A 21,331-nucleotide genomic window follows, 5' to 3' on the forward strand; every position below is an offset into this window, starting at 1 on the left:
CGCATGCATGTGTGTTTATGTGGTTGTTTATGCCTGTGTGTGTGGTTTTGTGTGTGTGTTTTTGTGTGTGTTTTTGTGTGAGTGAGTGTGGTTGCAGACTGGAATTACCAGCAGTGTTTGACTGGGCACCACCGCCCAGCAGGGAAAGATGTCAGGACAAGAGACGGCAAGCCAGAGTTTATTCAAGTGTGTTTGTTTGTGTGTCTTTCTATCATTCCGTATGTGTGTGTGTGTATTTTAAGTGTGTGCGTTTGCTCTGTGGGAAATGAGCGCAGCCTTGACCAATCCAGCCTAGAAATGTTGACGGGCAAACTGGTGAAAAGGCAAGAGGCTTGATTTTTGAACCATTTGGTCATCTTGTGTTCTATTCATAACAATGTCTGCTGGATTTGCTGTGCAGAATGTTTGATTATTTGGCAGGATGAACTGAATCTAAAACCTGTCGGTGTCCAACCGCTGTTTTGTATCGGCTGTATTGCCTGATTCATTCTCCATTCCCCGAGGCTAGACTGACATTAAGTGCTGTTGTTTTATTTGTTCTATATAGTTACACTCACTCACTTTCTCTCTTCCTCTATCTCACTCACTCACTCACTCGTGCACACTAGTTCACTCACTCAGTCCCTCTCTCTCTCTCTCTCTCTCTCTCCCTCCCTCTCTCATGCACACTCTCACTCACCCAATCACTCACTCACTGTTTTTCACTCAGTTGTCCACTCTCTCTCACACATCCTCTCTCTCCCACTCTCTCTCTCCCTCTCTCTGGTGCACACTATCACTCACTCAGTCCCTCATTCTCTCTTCCTCTTTGCATCTCTCTCTCTCTTTCTCTCTCTCTCTCTCTCTCTCTCTCTCTCTCTCTCTCTCTCTCTCTCTCTCTCTCTCTCTCTCTCTCTCTCTCTCTCTCTCTCTCTCTCACTTATGCAAAGTCTCCCTCGATCCCTCTCTCACTTGTGCACCCTCCCTAACCTTCCGCACATTAGGTGACTAAGTTGATTGTCTTAAAGTTAAACAGACCTGAGTCCCAGACGAAGGGAGAATGGGCGAGTTTCCATTCCAAAGGGGTGTCACTGGCTCCAACATGTGTTCTGGGCCAGTCAGGGGCAGACCGTGAATGCCTTGCAGAAACCATGGGAACACTGGCTGAGGGGTGGGTGGAGGGTCCGAGTTCTAATCCCTAGGGCTGAGGATGAGAGTCGCACACTCACACCCACAACCCGCACTCTCCTTCCTTATTTCTCCTTTCCGCTCTTGCTTGGCTTGCCTCCAGCTAATACCCATCGCTTCTACTTTTTATCACTTTTCACTTTGCACCCACACACATGCACGCCACGCACACAGTCAAGCACACACACGTACGCACACAGACGGACACGCACACACGCAGGCACGCATGAATGGCATGCCAACACACACATACACACACACACACACACACACACACACACACAGACACACACACACACTCACACACAGACCATCCGGATTCAAGCAATATATATCTCTGAATGACAATGGAAAATCTCAGTTGACAGCTTTATAGAGTGAGAATGTTCCAACTTTTTATTGCCCTGATGTCACTTCCTGTCAAACAGAGCCATGGTCTCTGGACAGAGGATTGTAGTTTATGCTCTGAGTTCCCCTATGAGTGATTACCAGCCTGGATCGGCCCAGCCTTTGTTGCGGCTTAGTGGTGGGGCTTTGGCAGCCAGGAAATATGAACACGTTTGAGGGCTATTCGATTTGTTGATGAGGTCTATACGGTATATATAATCATCAATAAATGATCACAAAACCCTTCCCCAGGAATGATGCGATTTCACCACAGTGCGAGTGAAATGTATATAGGACTGCGCCTGAATAAAGCAGGACATCTAGAACACCCTGGAATGCAAGGAGAACGAACCACACATGTTTCAACAATGGTCTGGATTGATTACTTTATGTAGGGGTCAGACCTTTAAACTGGCTTTGTTGTATTGTCTGGGAAGCTTGTGGTTTGGGTTTTGAATACAATGGGGCGGACAGATTTTCTCCAGGAATCACAAAAGGAGATGCACACCAAACACACAAGCACGCAGACGCGCGCGCGCGCGCACACACACACACACACACACACACACACACACACACACACACACACACACACACACACACACACACACACACACACACACACACACACACACACACACACACACACACACACACACACACACACACACACACACACACACAAATTGAATTGCTGGCCTGCAAAGGTAATCTATTGCAGCAGCCTTCAAATAAACCCATAATGTTGTTATAATATGTCTCTGTGGCATTGTTCAATTTGTTTAACAGATAATTATACCAGTAATTGTACTAATCAGTTTAAGTTAAACAATGAAGTTCATCTTCTTACAAGGTTTTTTTTGTGATGTCACACCAATTGTTGACTTGTTCATTCTTCATCGTAATTGCAGAAGCTTTCAATAACAACGTCTCAAGAAATTCGATTTCTAGATGATGCTTCGCCGTACGTTGAGTTCATACCAATCCTGTTGTAATACAAATGTGGTGTTTGTTAGTGGGCTAGTGTATGCGCAGCGTACCCATGTGTGTGTTTGTGTCGTTTGGCACAGATCATTGACGAGGATGACACCCAGTTCATGACCAACTGCCCCCCTGCGGTGACGGAGAGCACCCCCCGTCGGCGGACTAGCATCCACGTGTTCTGGACAGCGCCCCCTAGTGGCTCCGGATGTGTTACTCTCAAGTATGTGTGCTACGTTTGCCTCTTGCTCCGCTTACGTTGGATTTGATCTACTAAAAAACGTAGGATTATATTAATCTTTTTTTTAATCTTTTTTAATATGGGCAAAATTGTGCACGGTGTGTGCTGTGGGCTATGCTTGACCTTTTTTCAGTTTTCAAATGTAAGCCAGTAGAGCAATAAAGATAAACATTAGCTGGATACTTCAGAAAACCTTAGAAATTCTCCTGTCAAACTGGGCTGCAAAATAGGTCTCGGAGCTGATATGTATTGTGGATTGTCTGCAAATGTGTTAGGTATGCTGAGGTAAAATTGATATGTAGGCAGTTGGATGGAACCAAAACAGTCAATGACCCCATCTAGTTAGGAGGGAATTCATGACTGTCAATAACTTTATTTTGAGTCATATTGAGTCATATTGCTTAGCAAAATATAAAGGTACAGCCAGACAGTGGAAACGTAAAAAGTCTGCAAATGTCTCCCGATTGCAACCTCATTATTGTTTGCAGAGGAGGTCATACAAGCACCAAAACAATGAAAATAACAGAATAAGGATATACCATCATAGGCTTTACACTGTCCGTCTGATTAAAGAAGACAGTCTGTCCAGTCCTGTCTGTTAATCTGACTCTGATGGCTATCCAGTGCCCTAGTTTAGGCCTATATAATTGAGGAGTAGCCATACTCTTTGAAGAGGAGGACTGAGTCTGGTGGTTTTGGTTCTGGTTTGGCTTGGTAACTTATCATGGGATCAGGCCAGGATGGAAAGTTTGGGTTTTGAACTCCGAGGGGTACTTGGAGGGGCTCACAACTGTACATTAATCTCCTTTAAATCTGTGCACTGATGCTTTGATTTTGTACTAATTAGAATTGTGGGGTTCTAATTTAAACTTCCTCAGCAGTGAATCCATTGATGCTTGCCTTGCATATTGACCTATTTAATGTAGCCCGATTCACACCGCCTAGGGTGAGCAAAGGGATTGGAAAATACTAAGCAACTAACTAATTAACTAATTAACCGACCGACAGACTATCAAACTAGCGAACCATCCACCCAACCGACCATCCAACTAAGTAGGTAACTAGATATAGGGAACAAACTCACAATCCATCCGAATGACCAATTAACTACCTCGCTACCATGGTATATTAACTGTTTACATTGCTAGTCACTGATTACTATGCTACTGCTTTGGCTGTATGTAAAAGGATACTAGGATAAAAACAAAGCCTCAAGGTTAGGACTCCATACACACCATCCGTTGTTTACAGATAGACGGCAGGCTTTGGTTCATTGGGATGCGATGCGATCTTTAGCATTCCATTTGTAGCAGGGAAGCAATTGGTTTGTAATGTGATTCATCATAGCGGGTAATCCGGATGTGTTTCGGAAGCGATGAGTGAGTGAGACAGCGATGTGCGAGATGAGATGAATGTCAAAACTGCGCAGCCGCTTTTGTGTGGCACACCTACATGACTGCTGTTGGACTGCTAGCCCCACGCAAAAAAAACAACATAAATTGTTTGCGGTGGTGGATATGTTGTTTGATTATAGGGACATATCAAAAATACATTCTTCTCTTTGAAACCGTTGACCCTGAGAATGCGGGCAGCTATCCAGAGATTACAGAGATGTCAAATCCCTAAATGTCTTTCCTTCGAATGTCTGCATGCACAAACCCACATGCACACAACCGGTGTATGCATACACCAACACACACGCATGCATGTACACACACAAATGCATCCACGCATCCACCTAGACACACACACACACACACACACATACACACACACACACACACACACACACACACACACACACACACACACACACACACACACACACACACACACACACACACACACACACACACACACACGTGCACACCAGAGCATTTGGCATGATTGAGACCGGTGGTGGGCAGCCAGCAAAGCGAGTCAGCCCTTAATAGCGTCTCATTGATAGAATTTAAATTGGATGTTAAATAAGCATTACTCTGCCTGATTGTCTGCGTAGTCCAGGAGATCAGGCTGCTGGTAAGACTCTTTGTGCGTGTGTGTGTGTGTTTGTGGGTTTGTGTGTGTGTGTCTCTGTGAGTCTGCATGCGTCCGGTCCGCGTATTTGTGTGTGTGTGTGTGTATCTCTCTGTGTGTGTGCGTGCGTGTGTCTGCATGTGTGTGTCTCTGCATGTGTGTGTGTGTGTGTGTGTGCCTTAGTGTGTGTGTGTGTGTGTGTTTGTGCGTGTCTACATGTGTGTGTGTTCTTCTCATTCTGGGAGATATGTGCGATTGAATTAAAAGCATGGACAATTAAAGCGGTGGCATTGCTACCCCTGAACCTTTACCGGCAATGAGTCAGTGCCTGCCTGACCCTCTCTCCTTCTCTGTATCCTTATATTCATCCCCTTCGTTCAATTGAACAATCATCTCATCTTCCATCTTTTATTTCCTTCCATTCTTTAACAACCGAAGACAGCGCCTTAACCTCCTTTCATGTCCTAGTTAAATCACCGACAGCTTTGTGTCTCTCCGTCCCTCCCATGCCAATTCAAATAATATTAGCACATGAATACGCTAAGATAAAGGGCTATGTTATGCTAGTAGAAGCGAGTTGTCACAAACCGTCACTATGGACACAAGCTATGAGCACCATTATCCCTGGAAAATACAGCCATCTAGTATTTGTACGATTATCTGACAAAAAAAAGTATTTTGCAGCAAGCATGGGACACAGAGGGAAAAATTGCTTGCAGACATATTCCCATTTCATATGAGGTTTTCACATCCTATTATTTGAGTTCTACCCCACCTGACAGGAAAACCGCATCAGATAAAGTGGAGGTAAAATGAGTTTTGCCATTATGTCTTCTCCGGTAAAACTGAAAAAAACCCTCTCTCTGCTTTCAAGGTTTTCTACTGCCGCTCTCCTTCCCGTTACTCTAAATGACTGGTAATGGCTACATCTAGGCTCTACCCAGCATGTCTCAGTGCTACCGTTCAACCCTTAATGGAATCCTCACACTCCAGCTGGACTGAGCCTGCATTAGTCCTCTACCCCAGCAGCACGCCTCTTCAATACCCGCTCACATTTTCAACTTTTGATATTGAATCCTCGGAGCAACTTTTCTTACTTATCTGTACTATTTATTTTTATTTTATGTTCGTCTTTATCTGGCTGCTTATTTGGCTGCTGTAATACCCGAGTTTCCTTTCAGGGATTTACTAATAAAGTGTTATCTACTTTCATAGACGCATTGCATTCGTCAAATACAAAGCTGTTTATTTCATTTTTGGTGAGTCCCTCATTTTTTTGCTGAGTCCTTCTCAGACCAGTGTTGTCCTGATCTGGGATCCTCGGCTGCATAGGCCTCCTCCCATCTAGCGTGCAAGCCGCTGACCTGCCATTCAGTCTTATCGGTCACACAGTGCAGCGCTGATTACCTGTCCTCACCTTATCGTGTGCTGGTGCATTCATGTGCTTCCAAACTAATCATAAACTAGTACATTTGTTGGTGGGGAAACTAGTTTTCTATCCTTTTTATTTATCTTTTAATTCAATTGTGTGACTGCCTGGTTAAATGTGCATTGTTATTTTACCAGTGATATCACCCTTAGAAAGAGTGTTATCTGGAAGCTGAGAACAGATGCTTATGATTTAATATTATCCACGGTTTACATCCTTATAAATATCAGAGGTCCCACGGCTCTGTACTCTTTTGTTCTTCCCTCCCACCTCTTCCTCCTAGCTACTGCTATACCAATTACGACAATTCTCCTTCTCTGCCTAATCCTTTTGTCTCTGTTTTCAATAGTTTTAATTGCTGTTTCCCTACATGACAAATGATCTCTTCTTCTTTCAACCTGTTATCATTGGTCTTTTGGTGTGTGTGTGTGTGTGTGTGTGTGTGTGTGTGTGTGTGTGTGTGTGTGTGTGTGTGTGTGTGTGTGCATGTGTGCATGTGTGTGCAGGGCAAGCATTGTGCAGAAGAGGATCATCTACTTCCAGGATGAAGGCTCCCTCACCAAGCACATGTGTGAGAGAGGTATGCTGCTACTGCTACTGCTAATGCTAATGCTATTCGGATTATTGATGCTGCGGCTATTGCTACTACTACTCCTACTATTGACGCGAAGGCATTAAAGTACATAACATTGTGTGGGGAATTGGTATATTCGCGCCCCCTCTGTGGCTGGCGTTGAGAAGGTGCCCTGCACAGACGGAATGAATCCCCCACTGAAGTCCGTAGGGTCATGATACAACCCCCCCCCCCCCCCCCCCCCCCCGCTTGGAGGAAGTATTGCCCGGGTCGTAACTGGACGTAGAACCGCCACTCCTGCTAATGCTACTACTTAAGCTACTGCTCCTGTAGCTCCATAGGCAAACGACAGCCTACACTGCATACCCTGCTTGAGTCTGTTAACCCCCCCCCCTCCCTGCTGGTCATCTAATACTTGTTCTTGCCTTGTTAAATCCAGGGTCTTTTCTTTCTTGATTTCTGCGTGGGGTCCGACTATGACTCTTCAGAGCTCTTGCGTCTTGAGTGGCTCGTAAACGAGCGCAACACACTCGTTGTGGATGGCCAGTGTGCCATGTCCCGAGCGTCCAATCAAACGGTTACGACCATTCTGCGCTGTACACCCTCTCCCCCCTACTCACAAACCCCCATCCTCGTCCTCTCGTTTAAGTTGACCCCCCTTCAATCCTTCATATAGCGCATATATACGCTCTAGGCTTGAACATTTTCCCACTTAAGATTCACAATAATATAATCATCACCGTAACAAACATGTGATCATCATCTATTGTTACCTTGTTTTTGTCTACAGAGTCGCAGTATGGGGACTCCACTGAAAGGCCTCTGCTGGACTGCTGCGCCTGTGGAACGGCCAAGTATAGAGTCACTTACTATGGAAACTGGTCCGAGAAGATTCACCCCAAAGACTACCCTCGTAAGCCTCGACGTCCGGGCCCTGTTTTTAACTTCACCCCGACCGCAGCAGGCTTCTCCACTTGATTATAGCACCACAGGCCAAAGAAGTGTTCACATAAGGATATGCTCTCCCTCCAAATACATTTATAACCCTGTTTCTTCAATCCCGGGTGCCAGTATATCACTTTATATTGAAGACAAAAGATGGGATCCTGGGATATGTTATGGGTCATGGAGAATGGTGTGTGCATGTGTGTACTCATGTGTCAATCCTGTGTGTGCGTCTGTATTTTTGTGTGTCTGTCTGTGTGTGGGTGTGCTTGCGTTTGCCTACAGTCCTGTGTGTGTGTGTGTGTATGTGTGTGTCTGATGTATACATGACCTTGGGGTTTTCTCTCAGGGTGCGAATAGAGTTGGGGATTACTTTGCCTCTCTTTGCTAAATCGAGCTCTGGAGGGTTGAGATCGATCTAGTGATTAAGCAGAGTAAGATAAACCCATGGATAGAGAAGTGTCCTGATTTAATAGCTTATCGAGGGAGAGACAGAGGGAGAGAGTGAGAGAATGAGAAAGAGAGAGAGAGAGTGAGAGAGAGAGAGAGCGAGATAGGGGGAAAGAAAGAGAGAGATGGGGAGAGAAAGAGAGAGAATAGATGGAGAGAGAGCGAGAGCAAGCATTTGGTTTGTATTTCACTCACAATCTTAGACACACACCCAAACTCATGCACACACACACACACACACACACACACACACACACACACACACACACACACACACACACACACACACACACACACACACACACACACACACACACACACACACACACACCTCTGTAGACTACATAGACGTATGCACACACACACACACATACACATACACATACACATACACAGACACAGACAAAGACACATTCACACACACACTGATCCCCTATCTCCACTTAGAGTAGGATCCAGCATCCAATCCTAGGATTGGATTCGATGAAATATGATGGGAATGTTTAACGGTACAGGAAGGGACACGATAAGGAAAAGGAAGGCTAGGGTTGCACATGTTCTTTATGTATCACTGTGCGGTATTGGACGATGCTAATCTGTTGTTATTTCCCGTTAGCAATAAAGATTGGCGGTGGAAACAAATACCAATACGAATTCTGCTCGGCAACATCAATCGAGAGACTCAAAGGCATGGGGGTGGGCAGGTAGCAGGTGTTTTATAAAAAAAGAGTGATAATCGTTTCCTATGGAGCTGGAAATATCCAAGCGAGTCACATGTCCCCCCTCTATTTTTATAGCTTGTCCTTCCAGTGAGAGGGACAGGGCGGGCCGCAGCTGCGCTGACACACATCGTAGGGCCAGGAGGTCACCACAAAGCAGGCCATTAGGACTTCTCCATTCTAGAAAACCATAATCATAACCTTGGGTTTATTTCCTTATTTCACGGTACTGCCTTCAATAAGCTTCTTTTGTTAAAGCTGATTGAGAAGGGGGGCTGCCCCCTCTCGTTTTGTCTAAAGAGACCGAGGGAGGGTGTTGTTTCTTTTGGAGAAAGGCAAATCGTTTAGAGGGAGAAAATGGCATGGCTCGCAACACCATACAGAGTTTGGGATGAAAGGGTGACAGGATGACAGTGAGAGATAAAGATAAGCAGATAGGGTGTGGTGCAAATAGGAAAAATGGGAAATATGTGTGCACTAACAGTAAACAGAGTGAAATACCTTGAAGAGCATGGCCGTACAATTTGTACTTACATTTTTGCAGGCTTTTTTCCCTTTTAACGTGTTATGTGCACCGGGGTATTTTCAATAAATATGCACTTATGCACACAATAAATAAAGCAGCAGCATGGTTTGAAAGGTATAATGCATTTGTGATTTTAGGTCCGGTCAGGAATGGGCTTTATGAATCATAACAGGCTGAGGATACTTGGGACAATAACAAAACCTCAAAGAGGATGCGAGAGAGAATAATATGAACAATCTAATAAAGAAGAAACCTTGCTACCTCTTGGGCTTTGGGGAGCGTCGGAAAGTGAGTTGCTCTAAAGGTAATTGTCCTGCTGGAGGTGGAAACACAAGCTGATACTTCCAGGCTTTTGTACCTGCTGAGAGAGAAGTGCACCATGTGGAATACAATCAATAGGTGCACCACACAGCCGGTGTAAGCCTGAGTTGAGTCGTTGCTAACACTTTAAGAGCCTGTGGCCTGTGGGATTTTCCTGACTATATAAGGTTAAATGTCTTATTAGTTATTATTATTAGGTAGTTCCATCGGACCTTCGCTGTCATCCATTTGGAGACCAGAACATCTCCCATCGACTTAATCTACTTCCTGTTACCGTGATTCTTTGGGTGTATCTGAAAGTCAAACCGATCATTGAAGCGTTCCTAATGTGTTCATCCACCCAGGTCGAGCGAACCACTGGTCTGCCATCATCGGGGCGTCCCATTCCAAGAACTACGTGCTGTGGGAGTACGGCGGCTTCTCCAGTGACGGGGTGAAGCAGGTGGCAGAGCTGGGCTCCCCAGTGAAGATGGAGGAGGAGATACGACAGAAGGTAAGGACAAACCTACGCCCAAAGGCACTTTAGAAGGCTGTTCGATGCACATGCGGTGTGCAGAGAATAAACACACAGATTGGGTAAATGGAAAATAAGCTGTACAAAAATAGTGTTGGCTCTTGGGACAGCTTGCTCTTTTTATCTGTGTTATGTCTGGCTCCCCACATGGGCGAGGCATTTGAAATCTCTGTGCTCTGAATTTGAAAGAGCTTGTCATTTTTCCAGCAGGTCTCCAGTGGTTAAACGTAGGGGGAGAATGCAAAGTGGTTTTGGTCACATCACTTTGGCCCGCTTACCTGTTGTGCAATAAGGGTCCTCTGCTTTCTTTTTCCTTTTTGAAGACTTTCTTAAATTCTCCCCATTTTCCAGAACTCTCAGAGCAGGTGGTGCAGTAGGGTGGTGATGGTGGGGTGGTATCCAAGACGTTGTATTTATGGCTATTTTGGGAGCACTCGTTGTGTAATGACAAAGAATCACACCTGAGCCCATGATAATAATCCTAGACTAGACCCGATCAATATGGGCTCAAATGGCCCATTGTGTTGTCGCTGCATCGACGCACATCCACTGGATATCCTGTGAGCAGCTTATGTGTCTGTCCGTGCGTTTCCATACAAACTTGAGCAGACTAATCTCACTACCTGACCTAAGGATCCCTAAATAGCCGAGCTGTACGTCCACTTACATGAGATCCAATTCAATTTCCGTTAGCCTCAAAAAGTGCATTCATTCTCTCGATCGATCTGTTTGTCATCATTGTTTAAGTTGTAGACCAAATTAATCTTCATAAATGACATCCCCGCATGGAAGTTGCACTGTACAACACACACGCACAAGTCTTTTGTTGTCTTTTGTGCCCTTGGAGGTAAGTGAGCCAGTGGGTGCAGCTGCCTCTCTCCTTTGAGCAGTGGAGCACTCCTTTGGTAAATGCTGACACAAACAGAAAAATTGATTCGCTTTTGTGTCAGGTGGGCCGTCAGGGGGAAGAACGAGCGATGAATGCTGAATTGATATTCATGACCAGCCTCCATTCCAGCCAAGAGGTGCACTGATCGCACTGGTTATACAAAGTTTCATTTGCCGAACCAAGCAAGCATGCCAACCACAAGCAAGCTCTGACACACAAACGCACTCGCACGCATGCACGCACACACGCAATCACAGTCACATACACACATGCAAATACACACGCGTGAACATGCACACACAAATACACACACACACAGACTCGAGCACAACCACACACATACACAACTCTGCCTGTACACACACACTTGAAAGCACCAACACCCACATGCACACACATTTCTGCACAATTATACATGTACACAACCGAATGTACAAACACAGTTGAATGCACACACACACACACACACACACACACACACACACACACACACACACACACACACACACACACACACACACACACACACACACACACACACACACACACACACACACACACACACACACACACACAGCCAATACAGAACATGATGGCTTCATTTCCAGAGACTGTCACCCTTACAGGGCAGGGACAAAGATGTGACTTGCCATCTGTCTTGTTTCGACACTTGTGTGGGAAACATGACACAATGGCCTCTCTGCTCCTAACAACAACACCTTGTAATTGGCATTGAAAGATTCAGATAATAACTTCAGAATTCACAGGAATAGTTTTCAGTTCTGACTGTTTTTGCCCTTTGTGATCAAGTTCCGCAGATCTGCTGTCTCTGGGGCATGTCCCAGAATTATCCATTTATTTTTCTGTGACAAAGTTTCCTAAATTCAAAGTTATTGTAATTCCATACAGGGCATATTACTGCTGTACAATGTTCCTCATGTATTGATTTCGTAAAGTTCGCCATGGGCAGGTAGCTCCATTATTATACTTTCTTTCTAAACGAGAAAAATAATATATATTTCCAAATTATGATCCATTGAGTTGGAGACTCTCATCCACACCAGTGATCACAGTCATCCCATCCAGAAAGAATACTCTGCCATGTGTTACACACAAGGTACTATGTTTACAGACTGATAGTTTTGGGGAAAAGCCTTCTGATTCAAATCTACTCTGCGGATCATAAATTGTATACAAAACGGTCAATTCTCTCCAGTGTTCTCAGGCCCCTTGTACCTTACATTCCCAGCATGCTATACTTATCATTCATAAAAACATCAACACATCAAACAATGTTTATTCATCCGCAGGCTTTGAGAGTTCTGATTTGAGCAGAGACACTAGTAAACCCACAGCTCTGAGAGTGTGTTGGTTCCGGAAAAACACAAAACCAAAGTTTGTAATGAGTTTCCCAGGTGAATGATTTAAATCAATGTTCTGGTTCGATCCTCTCTGTGAACCATCCCCTCTGTGAACCAGTCTGTGCCTTTAGCCATTCTACCTGCAACACCCTGACACCAGAATACCTCTTAGTGCCCCTGAGATCTCCCACTGCTATTATTCTCATTACTTTGGAATCACTCCACCAGTACTCTCCAGTTCTCCCACTCTGTCTCAGAAAAAAGCCCATGCAGCTGGGTCGGAACCTGCCTCGCTCCACAAGAAGACAGCATGGAGCCAGAGAAAAATGTTGAGTTTAGTGCTGTCAACCCGGACACTTTTCTGCTTCCTGTCCCAAACTTCTGGGGAATACTTTTAGCAGTAGTCGGGGAGAAACTGTCACGTTAGCGCGTATCATGTAATCCTTTCCTCGACCGTACTCGGATTTCAGATTGCACACTTGTCCTCAAGGGAGAGAGGGACTTCGGGAGAATATTGCCTCAAACTCTTCACCTCACCGCCAGCGATGGTCCGCCCATCAATTTCCAACAGGGTTTAATAGTTCAACAGTCCCTCACATCTGAGTGCTTGTGAATCTCGAACTTTATCCATCCATATCCATCTAGCTGCACCTCTTTGCTTTGTGAGGTTCTGCTGGTCCTGGGTCACCCTTGGCTTGCACTCCCTAACCCCAACATAGAACGGTCCTCAGTCAGGGTGCTCAGATAGGTTGCCTCCTATCAAACCAGAGGTCTCTTTGTGTCCCTATCCAGCCAATCCTTGGTCTCCAGATGGTGACAAGAGAGTTCTCACCTGTGTCCCTTCCGAGTATTGGGGGTCAGGATCGGGGTGTTCACTTACCTCATTACTAGTGTCACAAATCAGACTTTAGATTAATATTTAAAGTCTGATTGCTGATTAGCCATCAGACTGAAAGCCTCATCCACTCGCTGAATTAAGGATTTTTCGATGTAGAATATCTCCAAAATTAGGCAGAAACACGGCCTAACTTCGCACCTAGCAGGCCTGGTTTCTGGCCAAGGCTCTGTGCTATCTCCGCCCAGACATATGCTATAGCACTGGACTGCTTGATCAGAGATTACCAGTCAATTTAACAACTCTTGAGAAGCACCCGTCCTCGCTGTGATATATTTTCCTCTCGCTCTCAGCTACAGACGCGTCTGCAAAGGATGAATACATTCAGGAACCTCTTGGTGCGGGTTTCATCTGACCTTTCCACCTCCCCAGCTGGTGCCGGGTTGGTCTCTGTGGGTTCCAGAGCTGGTTGGTCCGGCCCAAGCTAAAATGATGGGTACCCTGCCAGGCTAACCTGGTATTAAATGGGTCACTGGTTTGCTATAAATATCCATTAGAGCTATGGTCTCACCAATTCTGCCCCTCAAAACCTTTTTGCAGCATTTTTTATAATGCACCACTTGAATGTTTTTCTGTTGATTTTTAACCGTTCAATTGCCATCTCAATTTCTAAGGGGAGGATTTGTCGGCGGACACAGGGATGCAGGCTTTAGGTTCATAGCAGTTATTTTTGTCAGAGGTGATTTGTATACTCGGTCGACCCTTACCGACACTCAGTGTGTCCCTAATGAGAAGTTTAATGAGGCTCTCCGTAGACCACAGACCTGAGTCCAATGCCTCAGATGGATTATGAAATATCCCATTTCCTCAGACCAGTGTGGGGTGTTTCCATTACTGGTCGGGTGCATACAGAAACACACCATTACGTTGAGCCCCACAGCTGGGCTGCAGATCACTGACTACATGCCACTGCTGATGACCACAAAGAACCTTGCAGAATAACAAAAAGAGAAAGAACACCAATTATCTTGCTTTCTTGGCCTCGATGAACTTTAGATCATTTACTATACATGCATTGATAGATGATCGTAGGGTATGGTGGTGGGGTTTTTGGAACACAGTGGCCCTTTAGTTTGGTAATGTGCCAATATGTTTGTAACAATGAACATCAAGTGTTCATCCCACCTCAAAGAAATGTCAAGGGCACCCATAATAACACCCCTTCGTTCAATGAGTCTATTGCCGCCATTGAAGAGGTAATGGAGAAAACATTTTTTAGAACCACACACAGCACTGCAAAGCAGGTCTGTTGCGAACGCAGTGCAGATGGTTGAGTTACTGAGAGCGGTTGATGAGGGGCTCATTACGTGGGGTTGTAGTTCAAATGAGGCGGTGGACTCATAGTGGGTTTTTGAGTGCTTGGCAGTTCAACCCTCTCATAGCTGCGTTCGCAAAGAGAGTGACACGGCTGCGCACTCCCGGGTCCCTCGCCATTAAACACTAAACGAGGCCATGGTGAATATTTGTTCGCAGAAGACTGTGTTTCAATATTAATGGATGTGGAGAGGGTGTTGTTGATTGAAGTGGGCTGTATACGGAAAGAGACACAACACTCATAATCAAAGAACATACATTTGTCTGGCAGTCTTTGTCTAGGAAGGATTCATTTTAATTTCAGGAGACCAAGACACAATTGAAAGAATATCCAAAACCTAGTCAGAGCTGACATACATGGAGTGGTGGTCCTCTAACATGCTTGGCATGCGTCTGATGCACACAGTTTCAAGATACGTCAGGAGCAGAGAAGCCAGATGTATACCATAAGAGGTCCTCCTTTCTAGTGGGCTTCAATTGTTTGTTTGAGCATCATTTTCTTTTATTGAATTTGAATGCAAATGTCCATTTCCCCTGTCCTACTTTCTCTGCAGCTGCCTTAGACCCCTCTGTCATTCAGGACGGCTGGTGCTTACTGGATGCTGCGGTTGGTTTGACCACACTGGGCTAGCAATTAAGTACAGAGGGGCCACCCAAAGGGCGTGGCTCTGACCCCAGTGCTGCAGTCGACCTCGCCAAACGATGGCAGTTCCCCGCCAAACCATAGATTAGCGGGTGTGTTCAGCAAACAGTCAGGCGAGTCTTTACCACAGGAGCGATGCCAGACACGTGTCACCTTCCCCTTGCCATAATTTGCTGAGGCCCCGGTAAAACATCCTCGTGCAGAATAGATAGTCTTCCACCAGTGCTGTTGTAAAACTGAAAGGATAATTGCTTGGAGAAAAGAAGATAATTGTTTAGTTTGTTTTGTGGGGACCTCCTGACGATTCTGTTTTGTGTGCCAGAGGGAGAGAGCGGATTTATTCCCAGCCCGGTCCTGTGCTCCGAGATTGTCTGTTATTATGAAGGGAATATATTGACAGTACTGCCAGAGGCCACAGATTTAGAGTTCTGCTGCTGTATTGTGTGTGTGTGTGTGTGTGTGTGTGTGCGCCTGTTTAGTCTGACGTTCTTTAAATATCACAGTATGCTTCTAATGACTTGTGTGCTTGGCGGTGGTGTTGGTGCTTCGGTGATCCCCGGTATCGCATATAAACTTTTCTAGAATCTCAGACAACTTCAGACCTACAGACATAAAGTTAGAAATAGTTATGCATAGTTGTATAAATAGACCTCCTTAAAGTTGGCAGGCAAAGGAGTGCCAGGTCAACTCTTTATAAACACTGTAGTTCGGGATATTCACTGAGCGACCACTGATTTTAAATGCCTACATTCTTACACACAGAATACATACCTATATTCATTACAGAATTGTGATAGCATAACACATTTCTGTGGATGTTGTTTATAATAAGTACTGATCTGAAAACATCCATTCCTTTCCATCTGTGGTGTGCTGTAATCAAAATAAAGTATCTATATTTGCATTACTTCTTGGTTGTTGTTTTTAATCGCTTGCTGAAATTGTCCATAAATAAGTAATACACATTTTCACTTTATTAAATTTCCCAAAAATGCATGCGGTAACTTTGCGCTAACCCTTTTTACAATATTAATTTATACTTCAAATAAGTTGTCATCACAAAAGCCATATCCACTCAACATCAAACTCCTTAAATATTTCTTCAGCATACTAAATTTGATCAAATATCAAAGTGGCCTAATCTGCTTACACATCAATTTAGTAAGGATGAATCAACAAAGAGGATTATGACACACCGTCCTTGTAGATAGACATGGTAGCAGCACCACGACATTTGTTGATGTGATGTCAGCTGTAGCTCATGAATGGACGGTTCAAACGTACACCTTTAGGAAGGGGCTTTCCTTTTCTTCTCAGGATTGGATTCAAATGGAACTAGGAAGCACTGAACGACTATTATAGCACTTTCCAGAATTAGAATGCAGAGACGAGACGCACTTCCCCTCGTTTCTCTTCTCTTTTTTTTACAGTCTTCATGAGATCAAGGTCCACTAAATATAATAACCTGCACCATAAAGCGTTGTAATGTTTTATGCATGAGGTGGGCTCGCTGAATCTGTCCTCAGTAACGGCTCTACCTGCTATATTTTCCTTAGCTCTGAGTCCTCCTCCCATTCACTGTAATCTCCATTTCATTTGACTGGTAGTGGACCAATCTGCCTTTTGCAGACTGACAGGCCATGGGCTCACCCCTTCATATGCATACCTATAAACTATTCACCTTTAAGTTTAATATTCTTTTCATAGGCTGATGAGATCTGCCTGACTATAACGAATAAGGGATAGGATAGTGTAGGGGTATTTGGGTGTTCAATTCACAAAAGGTATTGGGTTTGAACCCCAACGTCCATGTGCCACCTCTAGGCACCCTTGAGCAAGAGGTCAATCCCTGCTCCTGGATGATGTGAACCTGAATTCAAAGAGACTTTGCATTAAGGTATCTGCTCAATGAATGAATTCATAATGTACAGCTGTTGACGTTGCACATTGTACTATAGTTGGTTGATTCGTGTTTCTTTGTGAGGCAGTTGAAACCTGTGATATCCAAGTAGTATTTCAGAGGTTTTGTGTGGTTTTCTTACTGCAATAGCTTTTTCAGATGGGGAATCGTTACGATTATGGTTTTCAGAAATGCTGTTTAACATCGAGTGCACTCTAATGCTAATTGTTTATTCATGAATATAATTTGATATATCTTTACATTTCCTGTCAGAGCAGATGGTACATTGCTAATTGAGTTCCCCGCTGGTTCTTCAGTCGGCAGAAGCAGACTGAACAACAGCCACACTTATGTTTTAAAATGTAAAAAATTACATTATCCTTCTCCATTCCGTTTTCTTTGGCATAGATTATTTTTCGTAAATTTTTCCTTTTATTTTTGTTGGGGGTTCAATCATGTCACTTCAGATTTTCAGATTGACTTGACGTGTCAATCCATTCAGCATAGATATGTTTCATTCGATTTTGCTTCTGAACTTTACAAAAGGAAGGGATCAATTTGAATGGACAATTGTTACGGAAAGCAGTGCGCTCCCATGCCTACATTCGTGAGGGCCCCAGCCTAAGTTGGTGGAAGAGGGATCGCTTTACCTGCAGTTGTATGGTTTCCCAGCTCCTCCTCACACTGGCCTTCAGTGGCTTGTGCTCACAGCCTTAACGAACACTGACCTCCTTAAAGAACAAAGAACAGGGAAGTAACAGGGGGAGGGGGAGATGAAGCTGAGCCGCCTGGAGAGAGAGAGGGAAAGAGAGGGTTAGATAGCTTCAACTGGGTCATCAAAGGCAGTTACCTCAATTCATCTCTAATAATACCCGCTACCCTGGGCCCGGGTCTGCCAGAGATACGCCCATAGACGATGACTGGGGCCTTCTTGATGAATGAGGGTGCCTGGGCATTGCAGGGGGCTGCTAGGCTGTGTGTGTGTGCTACAAGGTTTTAGAGATTGCCACTGAGGACATTCGGGAGTCAGCAAATCAATTCACAACCACCCCCCCCCCCCCCTCATCTCTCACTATCTCTCATTATCTTCCTTTCTCTCTCTCTCTCTCTCTCTCTCTCTCTCTGTCTCTCTGTCTATCTCTCTCTCCCTCTCTCCTAGAGAGATAGAGTGCACTTACAGACTCATCTGCTGTAAGCATGGATGATTCTTTTGTCATCCCCGGCCTCTCCTCTCGCCTGTGAGATGTGCATGTCCTGGTTGCTAAGAGATTTGCGGGACATAAGAAGTGCATCATGTTATGCCAGCAGGTCTCTGAGCTGTGCAGCCCTGCTCAGGATAAATACCTGAAAGTTGTGTGTTAGCGATTCACTCTATGCACCAATCAGAGTTTGATCATGTCCCGCTGGCATTATATATAACTCTGGAATAAAGTTATGAAATAAATAAGGGTGTATGTTAACGGTTTGGACGTATATGCTGAGAAAGGCAGACCAGAGATTGCTGTGTGCTGCTATGTTTAGAGCTTCCAGGTAAAGATATCCGTGGACAAGCCGTACAACGTGGGCTTTTGCCCTAAAGACCTAAAACAACTCTAAATTTCTCATGACAGAGGCTTTTCAGGATTTTTTACACAAATTTTCATCGCATTTGGAATCGTTTACAGGATGCCAACATTGAGCACTTTAGTTTACAACTTGGACTGCTACCGGTACTATGAGAGTAATCGAAGGTTACTGTAAGCACTGCCCATTGCTGCCTAACAGTTTACCCTTTTTCCCACATGCTTAATAAACCAAAAAATTATGCAAAATCAAGGGTATCATGCAACCCGCATACATTTTTTCCTCCACATTATAATAGTAAAAAGCAAATGGTTGTAGTGAAGAATGCTACTGGATGGTAATGATATGATTAGCATGACCAATTAGCATACTAGGCCTATGTGTCTAGCTGTTGCTGGCCGCTCATACATGGAAGTGAAGGGAGGTTGCGAACTAGCCTCAGGCTACACAGAGACATAATGATTATTATTTAACCAGAACTGTATAAGACACACTACTAAATGCCATATCCATGAGCTGTCCAATGTGATTCAACATACCAAGCTGCTACAGGGTTTTCCATCTGGGCCTGTTGAATCACGGATAATGTAGTAAGACACACTGTTGTTCATTTAATAATTTAAAAACTGTGTGTATAGTGTGTATACTATAACAATATTAAATCATTTATCATACACAACCAGCACACTGCCCCATTTCAGCTGACGTCTGGCAAGACATTTACACTTATCGCTTTGCAGTAATTATCTTAGCACATGTAGTTACAGGGATATCTTAGCAGCAACACATGCCATTTTTTTCATAAGAGTATTGTGGTGCTCTTATTTTAGACGTTCCATGTTTGCCCCAATAATGACGTCACATGATTACATTGTTGCAGCACAGTTTTCTTCTACATGATGGATTCTTTATTATGCATACAGCAACTTCATTTTTAGGGAAATAAACGGTATGTCAAAAATTGATAGGAGTACATTGAACTAACTGTTACAGTACTCGATCAAATAACAACTGAAAATTAAAAAGGTGTAAAACAGCAACCATATTCATAAATGCAAAATATGGCGATTCCAAGATGTATAATTCTTGTTGCTCGGTTTCTTGTTAAAGCTGCACAAAGGTGAAACACATGCAGTCCTATTCATTCAACTCAACAAGTAGACGGAATTGTTTTCAGTTTTTTACGTTTTTATTTATATCCCATTTAATGGCCAAATGATGTTTGATTCTTTTTATTTCATTTGTATTAATTATTTAAGTTTGAATTATTTGATTAGTACAACTACTATTCATCTGGTAAATTGCACTCGTCATTTCCGCAATTATAACTTTTGCTTCAAACTAAATCATGACAACCGGACAATTATCTTTTTTTTCTTTTTGCAATCTGAACTGCAAATGAATCATCCCAGACAGAATACTTGACGAAGTCAACAACAGAATATCTAAACTGGCAATTCCTTTTGGTGGGAAATATAATTATCACCCAGAAAGTGATGTGTGGTTGGTAGATCGCAGATATCCAGAACAAGGGCGCTGCTATGGTAGCAGGTTCTGGCAGTTCTGCTTCAACAGCAACCAGCAAACAGGAATGATAACGAGTCACTCTCAACATAGCCCACGTTCAAAACTAATTCTATAGCTTAACATGTGTTTGTAGAAACAAAAAACACATGTTTAGTCAGAAGTGTCTGAGATGCTTTGTGTGTCGACCTACTCCACCAGACGAGGTGGATAGCTTCTAGCAAACCAAACAAAGTTCACTGTCATCCTCATGAGAGCATGCTGTTCTGGAATCCAACAACAGCTGCGGATTCAACACTGATTATTTTTCCAAACCAAGTTAATTGTTCATTCATCAGCACATTGTCGGCAGCACACTGACTCCAGCAGCCTCCTACTCATATCCATGCTAAATCATTTCAGAAGTCATTGGAGCAAGCAGACACTAGAAACCATATTAACACTATGAGTATTTGGCTAACTATTGCCTATACGTAATGATGGCAGTTTAAATGTCATTTCTTCCTAACAGGGAATTAGAAATGCTAAATCAAGCGTAATAAAGTAAACTTCAATGCACTTGGGCTAGATAGAAATGATTCACACAGTCTGGTTTGTTTTTTTAGATGAAAACAAATGTGTCATTTGCACTTCAATATTGGCTGTTCCAGTTTAACAAATTCATGTTTGGTGTTGGGATATTATTTAGTATTGAAAACTTCATGTATTATTTATAAGGTAAATAAGTTGGTATCATCTATATATATTGATACATACAGAACAAAGGGTCGTTGAGGAAGAGGTTCCAAAGTACGGACACCGTGACAGAGGAAGCACATGTGTCGCTGGAAGCTAGTTTTAGTACGTGGCTTTGATTAGAAGATCACAGAGCCCCTTCCGGGGGCGTATGGGTGGGAAAGCTTTCTGATGAATTCTAGGGCCAAGCCATGCAATGCTAATAAGTGATTACACCAATTATAAAATCACTATGTT

General features: G+C 43.8%; 1 protein-coding gene across 1 annotated transcript in view; it reads left to right on the forward strand.

The window, feature by feature from the left end:
• spon1a (spondin 1a) overlaps positions 1-21,331 on the forward strand; it is a 48,807-nt gene that overhangs the window by 3,976 nt on the left and 23,500 nt on the right. Inside the window, exons 3-6 of the mRNA XM_056607810.1 lie at positions 2,625-2,758; positions 6,728-6,801; positions 7,586-7,708; positions 10,101-10,249. Of these exons, the coding sequence (XP_056463785.1) occupies positions 2,625-2,758; positions 6,728-6,801; positions 7,586-7,708; positions 10,101-10,249 (480 nt within the window). The remainder of the gene's footprint in view (positions 1-2,624; positions 2,759-6,727; positions 6,802-7,585; positions 7,709-10,100; positions 10,250-21,331) is intronic.

Source organism: Gadus chalcogrammus, chromosome 14, assembly GCF_026213295.1.
Source record: "Gadus chalcogrammus isolate NIFS_2021 chromosome 14, NIFS_Gcha_1.0, whole genome shotgun sequence".
NCBI lineage: Eukaryota > Metazoa > Chordata > Actinopteri > Gadiformes > Gadidae > Gadus > Gadus chalcogrammus.